The sequence below is a fragment of the Vicia villosa genome, linkage group LG6 (assembly GCF_029867415.1).
Source record: "Vicia villosa cultivar HV-30 ecotype Madison, WI linkage group LG6, Vvil1.0, whole genome shotgun sequence".
In the NCBI taxonomy this organism is placed as follows: domain Eukaryota; kingdom Viridiplantae; phylum Streptophyta; class Magnoliopsida; order Fabales; family Fabaceae; genus Vicia; species Vicia villosa.
In genome coordinates this window covers 150102222-150109729 of record NC_081185.1, presented here as the reverse complement: position 1 = coordinate 150109729, position 7508 = coordinate 150102222, and the positions used below count along the sequence as shown (strand labels likewise).

The following is a 7508-nucleotide window of genomic DNA, read 5'->3' as shown; positions in this document are numbered from 1 at the left end:
CAGGGAATGAAATAGATGTTTATTTATCACCATTGATTGAATATTTAAGACTTTTGTGGGAGGAAGCTATTCATGTTGATGATGTATATATAGGTGATAACTTTAAGTTGTGTGTCATGCTGTTTTGCACAATCAATGACTTTCCTACATACGGTAATTTGTCTGGGTACAACGTCAAGGGTCATAAAGTGTGTCCTATATGTGAAGTTGATACATGTCATCACCAAATACCAAAAGAAAAAAAATAGTTTATCTTGGGCATCAAATATTTCTAAGACCTAATCATCTGTATCGTAGATTGCGCAAGGCTTTTGACAGAGAGTAGGAGTCTGATATCGCTCCAAAACCCTTCACCGGGAAGGAAGATTATAGAAGACAACAACACATTAAAGTTGTCTTTGGAAATAAACAAAAAAAATCACATGAAGAAAAATTCTTGGAAAAAGAGGTCGATGTTCTTTGATCTTCTATATTGGTCCAGTCTTGATGTAAGACATTGTCTTGATGTGATGCATGTGGAGAAAAATGTATGTGATAGTTTGATTGGAATACTTCTCAATATTAAAGGCAAGACAAAAGATACTAATAGATCCCGCAAAGATATGGTTGTGATGGGTATATGACAAGAATTAGCCTCGAAAGAAGTGGGAAATTGAACCTATTTGCCCCCAGCATGTCACACTCTGTCTAAAAAAGAAAAAAATTGTGATTGCTTGTAGAGTATTAAAGTTCCCCAATGGTACTCATCAAATGTGAAGAAACTTATGTCAGAGAACGATCATAAAATAATTGGCTTAAAATCTCATGATTGTCATGTCTTGATGCAACAAATTCTACCAGTGGCATCTTACCAAGAAATGTAAGGGTGACTATAACCAGATTGTGCTTATTCTTCAATGTTATATGTAGTAAAGTTATAGATCCTAGAAACTTAGATGAATTGAAATACGAAACTGCAATTATCTTGTACCAATCAGAGATGTTTTTCCCTCCATCATTCTTTGACATTATGGTTCACTTAGTTGTTCATCTAGTAAGGGAGATTAGAATTTGTGGTCCAGTTTATTTGCGGTGGATGTATCCGGTAGAGCGTTACATGAATATTTTCAAAGGGTATACAAAGAATCATCAGCGTCCAGAAGCTTCGATCATATAAAGGTACATCACAGAAGAAGCTATTGAGTTTTGTACAAACTATTTGTTAGATGGGAACTTTATAGGAGTTCCCGAGTCTCATCATGATGGATTTTATGATAGTAGAGGTATTCAAGGTTTAAATGTTAAGACATTCAGTCGACAAGTAGTTCTTCTAGCATATTTGTATATAATGAATAACCTTAGTGAAGTTGATCCTTACTTGACTGTGCACAAAGCTCTTATAAAGGAAAAATACCCCCCGATGAATGAAAAATAGTTGTTGACGGAGCATAACAAAACTTTCATAGATTGGCTTAATGAAAGTATTTCTAATGAGAGTGGTGCATCAGATAATTACAAATGGTTGTCACGTATGCCTAAGTTTAATGTAATTACTTTGAGTGCATACGACATTAGAAAATCTTCGTTCTGTACAAAATCAAAGGATGATCGTAGCACCATGCAAAATAGTGGTGTTATGATTGAGGCTGAATCCATGTACTTTTCTAGTTCCAAAGATAACAATCTCGTACTAGCATCTAGAGCGTACTTTGAGATCATTGAGGAGATTTTGGAGATTTACTATGTTTCTTTTAAAGTGCCTTTATTTAAGTGCAGGTGGATTGACAGTAAAACTGGTGTAGAAACTGATGAATTAGGATTCACAAGGCTTAATCTTCGAAAGACAACTTACAAGAACGAATCATTCTTCATGGCAAACCAAGCAAAACAAGTTTTTTATGTCTTTGATCCATATAACACTAGATGGTCAATTGTTCTTCAAGGAAAACATCTCCGCGATAGTACTAATGAAAATCAAAATTTTAACCATGAGACTCCTTGTTTATCAACACGTGTAAGTCAATCATCTAAAGAAAATGTTTTAAATGATTTGCATGCTATTCGTCGTGATCATGAAGAGGGCATGTGGAAAAACTAGTAAGTAAATCATTTTTGGCTTTTGTTTCTTAATCATTTGTTTTAGTTTTGATGTAAAATTATAAAGTGTGTGCCATATTGGGTTCAATTTCGTGTTAATTAATTAATATTTCTATTTCAGATTGAGGAATGGGCAAAATGAACAGTTTCTTTGTTTCAGTAATTTGCAAAATATGGTTCTGTAATATGGTTCTCTAATTCAGCTGCATATGACAGTAGTAAAAAAATAAAACCATAACCCATCTGTTTCAAAAATAAACCGAGGTAAGAATATTGATATATTACCTCAATTCTTGAAAACACCAAGTGTTAATATTGGGCGCGCCATCCAATTATGAAAATAATAAAAATGTTGACATTAGAAATCGAATCCACGTGCAGTTAACTTAACCCCTGAGTGTTTTAATACCTGAGGTGATAATGAGTAACTTTTTATAATGCCCTTGTTTACTTGAGATGATAATGAGTAACCTTTAAAATAAATTACAATTTATTACAAAATACACATAAAGTACTATAATATTTTGACAATTGAAATAAGCAAAGAAAATGAAACTATTAGTCATAAAACTCTAGGGAAAAACCGGTCGTGTTTAATGACAATTTGAAATTCTTCAATACTTGATCGTATCGATAATATGGTTGTGTCAGCCAACACCACTTGGCCAGTAGGCCTTAGTGTTTAATGATTTTTTCTTGATTTTATGTTTTTTTTTAATCCGTCCAATCCTCAACTTCAACATTTCGTTTTTAGCTTTCGTTTATTCACCATTTCACTTAAGATACCTTCAAATTCACATTTTTCTCCTAATAATCAAAGACAATAAGAAAACATCTAAAAATAAATAAAACTAAAGAATCATCCTACAAATTAAGACTACAAGCACAATGAAATTCTATGTTTTTATTAAGCAAAATCTGAGTAGATCCAATCTATTTTCACTTCTAAGAGTAGTTACTAAGAGCTACATGAAAAAGAAAAGACAAAAAAACTTAAAAACCTATACAACTCAAAAACGTAAATGTTGGGATTGGTGAATGAAACTCACACCCACAACAATCTCTAGAATCAGTGGAGTGGAGAGTGACTTTGTACACGGGAGAGTTAACGGAATATTGACGTTACAACCTCTAGCTATCTAGCTATAGAGTAGTTTCCCAAACTACTCACAATGGAATTATTATTAGTTGTACACTTTGTACCACCTACTCTTTATTATGGGAAATTTCTCTATTACAACTGCAAAGAATTGTTCAAAAATATTCATCAGACATAAAATTCAACACCAACATCACTTATATATATAAAGTTGATGTCGAATTTTATGTCTGATAAATAATACATCTATTTACGATAACGTGTCAAATGTGTTTCAAGTGGCTACAAGACACTTTGCTGCAAATTATTCATATGAACAAAATCATATGGTGCTGATTAACTTGACAGTCTCTATCTAACCGTACGGATCGTAATTGAGCAACTTTCAATTCACCACTAGCCACAACCCAAGTGGTGCCACACAATTCACAAGCACATGATCATGTTAATAAATGTCATACTTAATAATGACTTGTGATAGTGAAATCCGCACGACTATATATCAAAAATTTATTTATTTATTTATTTATTGTATAATTTTCTTCTACTATTATATTATCTACATTTATTAAATGTATGGTCCTGATGTCCTTTTCTAGGTGAGTGAAGAAAATTATTCAGTTGTAGTTTTATAGAAAACAAGACCAACCATCTTGTTATGCAAATGAAATTGAAACTTACTTAGATAGGAAAGTATCAAAGGGTGTTGATATGTGATAACTAACTGAATAAATTATTCCTCTGTCAAGAAAATGATGGCCAACCTTTAGAATATTTAATTGGGTAAAGAGTTGGTTGCATAAGCTTCTTTATTGTGCCATTTTGAGTACTATCAAAGATAGTATGGTGAGAGAAGATCATGTAAAGAAGATTCTTTCATCAATGTTTGTAGCCAAAGTAACTAGTGTAACAAGTGTCTATCTAACGTTAAGTTAATATTATTTCGAATGGATCTTAATAGAATCTCTTTGCACGTTTAATATATGTTTGAATATGATTTATAGTAAAAAAAAAACAATATGTATGATATGAACCGTAATATTATATATATATATATATATATATATATATATATATATATATATATATATATATATATATATATATATATATATATATATATATATATATATATATATATATATATCTTTTGTAATAGAGAAATTTTATTTCATTTTAAGTAATTATATGGAACTATAGTTACTTTATAGTCAGAAATATAGGTACTTTTGGCTGAACTGAATAAACAAACATTATATTTGTTGCTTGCGATTTAAGTTTATGTTTAGTCTTTTGTTACTTGTTGCTCTTCTAAGAATATAAAAAGTAACAATACTTAAATGTGTTTGGAAATATTCACTTTCACGGTAAAAATCCACGTCCTCGTAAAAGCTACAACTAGTGTCTTTCAAGTCACTGCATTGTCAAACATTCTATTAGCCTAAGTTTGAGAGTGAGTTTGATTCATCGTCCGAGTAATAATGTCTGTCCGAGTAATAATGTCTCATCGTGACAATTTGTAGCTTGGAAATCAACACACGTTCAAGTTTAAGTCATTGTCAAAACAAACATATACTTACCACACAGACACTAAAAACACGACATATACAATGACCGTCAACACCAATAATAATTTTTTTAAAAATAAATAAATTAAATATAAATATAACTGTTAGTGTCAGATTTCAGACATCAACCCTAACAAAGACACATTATTTTTCATATTTGTCCGTGGCACAGAGATCCTAAGGCATCAATGAAAAAAAAGAGTTATTACAATTCTGACAAATTATTTGGCTCACAAATATGAAGAGGGTGAAATAAATGTCTAATGAAAAACCTATATAAAAAAGCAAATCTTTTGGTAATTAACAGTAACACAATCATACACATGTATCAAGAACACAAATCTGAAATCTCTTTGAACCTCTTTAACACCACTCTTTATGTAAAAAGCCTGCTATACATCTCCAAAAGAAGCTATACTATAAGATTGAGAAGATTCTTCTTGCTTTGAATGAGGCAATATAGTCTCTAAAGCATCATCATGGCTCAAATTTGTTGGAGCAGCCTTTCTCTGATTGCATAAACCCTCAGAAGCTTGATTTTGCAGCATTAGCATTGGATTTTGAAGATACTCATTCCACTTAGCTTCATCTTCTTCTGTCTGATTCTCTTTAATAGAATTCTCACAATCTGTTAACCCCCAAGAAGGTAACATACTATTCTTCATATGGAAAGAATCCGAAGAAATCGAAACATCTTCTGACGGAACATCGAGAACCGATGTTTTGTAGCAAAAAGAACTAGGTAGAAATGAGGTAAACTCAGAGTTCATATCAAAAGGTTTTAGTCCAGTTTGGTTGAACCAATGAGAAGAAGAGTTTGAAACATTGTTTGGAAGATTATCATTGGACGTGAAACTCATCTGCATAGGATAATTTCCCATCAAATAGTTGTTGGAGTTTGAACAAGAACCTTCAACTTCCATTTCAGGTTCATAGGCTTTTACAACAATTGAAGACTGTTTCTTCTCATAAGAACCTGAAGTACTTTCTGATATTTCTGTTACTTTCTCTTGGCTTCTGGTTTTCTCATCTTCTTCTTCTCCATTCTCAACCTCAGAAAGTGGCTTATGAGTCACAGGATCTATACCCTTTTGCTTAAGTTTCTTCTTTAAGCAAGAGTTCCATAGATTCTTTATTTCGTTATCGGTTCTTCCTGGTAACTGTGCAGCAATTTGAGACCATCTAAACAAAATACATAACAATAACAAAATATTACCATAATTTGCGAGTTGTTATAGCGCGCGAATTCTGAAGTATCGAGTTTGATTCGTACTCGAAAAGTTAAGGAAAAATGTTATGAAGAGAAGAAGGATTGGATTTACCTATTTCCTAGAACTGAATGGAGTTCAATGATGAGATTTTCTTCATCTTGTGAAAATGTACCTCTTTTTAAATCAGGTCTTAGGTAATTAATCCATCTAAGCCTACAACTCTTACCACATCTTTGAAGACCTGTGAGAAAATATATTGATTATATGCTAAAAGAAGATTGAATTACATTGAAATTTGGATTATATATAGATGATATATATACCCGCTTGCTTAGGAACTGAGCTCCAACATCCATGGCCATGGTTAGTAATATGGTTCAAGAGTTTTTCATCTTCCTCAGGTGACCATAGACCTTTCCTGAGCTTCTGTTTGTAGCAGCAAGAGTGTCTTCCCATTTGTAGTTTGTTTGTAGTTTAGTCTCTATCTCTCTCTTAGAAATACAATGAGATGCGAAAGTTTCTGATAAAGAGAAAGATTGCTGAATTTGTGCAGCAATGAACAAGACTGTGACAGGTAAAATATAAGAGAGAGGGAAAGAGAAAGAGAGAGATATAGATAGAAAGAGATTATATTTATGAAGTATGAAAGATGGACAATGAAGTGGCAGCTTAGAAAAGGAGGTGAGGCCCCATGAGACATGTCATTGTCATAAAGGTACCTTCTATAATTCTTTCTTTTTTTTCCTCTTTGGAAAATTTAAGTGTCCTTCTCTTTCTTTTACTTTTTCTTTTCTTCCTCTCTTAAATTAAAAACTAGTAACATACTTGTGAGGTAGGTCACAAGGCTAGGGATGGACATAAATCATAGTCGGCTCGAAAGTTGCGTAACCTAACAAGTTCGATAGAGATATAAACGGATCTATTCGGGTCAATGGTTATATGTTAACAAAGGTTCTAGTGGTATAATTGAAGAGGCGTGCGAGGCGGGGGAAAGGCATACGCTTAAGCCTTTCGTCCTTACCAAGTCATCTTTTGATTCATTCAAGCGCCTCTCTCTCTCGGATAGGGCGCCCTTTTTTCAGATATGTTGCTTGTGTCCTTGGTGCCTTCGTCCATAATGCACGATCATGCGTAAAATGTATATTTGATCAACAAACGGTGCATAGAGGATCACAAGATTCAACCAAGCTCCCTCGATTCCAAGGAGCCAACTATCCACTTTCGAGGTGGTTGCAGTATCGTGATGCACAAAACAACCTAACTACAACACAGAAAATACATATTAACGGTAATTTCACAACTCACGTGAGTTAATTCTTAATACCATAACACTAAAACCTCTGATAACCACCTCGAAAGAAGATTTGATCACCTTACTCAGGAAGAACATCAACATGTTCACCCAGGCACCCTCAGATATGCCTGGAAATGGCATAGATACCAGGGTGGTGTGTCATTGCCTCACCATAGACCCTTTAATCAAGCCAGCATCTCAAGGAAAACACAAGGTTGACGAAGAAAAGAGAATAGCAATTGACGAGGAAGTTTAGAAGC

At 33.2% G+C, this 7508-nt stretch overlaps 1 protein-coding gene across 1 annotated transcript; it reads right to left on the bottom strand.

Annotated features, from left to right (window-relative positions):
- Positions 1–4932: 4932 nt before the first annotated feature.
- On the bottom strand, positions 4933–6574 carry LOC131612746 (myb-related protein 308-like). The gene is made up of 3 exons (XM_058884499.1): positions 6278–6574; positions 6066–6195; positions 4933–5925 (listed from the first exon to the last, which is right to left on the bottom strand). Exons 1-3 carry the CDS (start codon positions 6408–6410, stop codon positions 5136–5138), a joined length of 1053 nt encoding a protein of 350 aa, XP_058740482.1. The 5' UTR covers positions 6411–6574; the 3' UTR covers positions 4933–5135.
- Between the last annotated feature and the right edge of the window lie 934 nt (positions 6575–7508).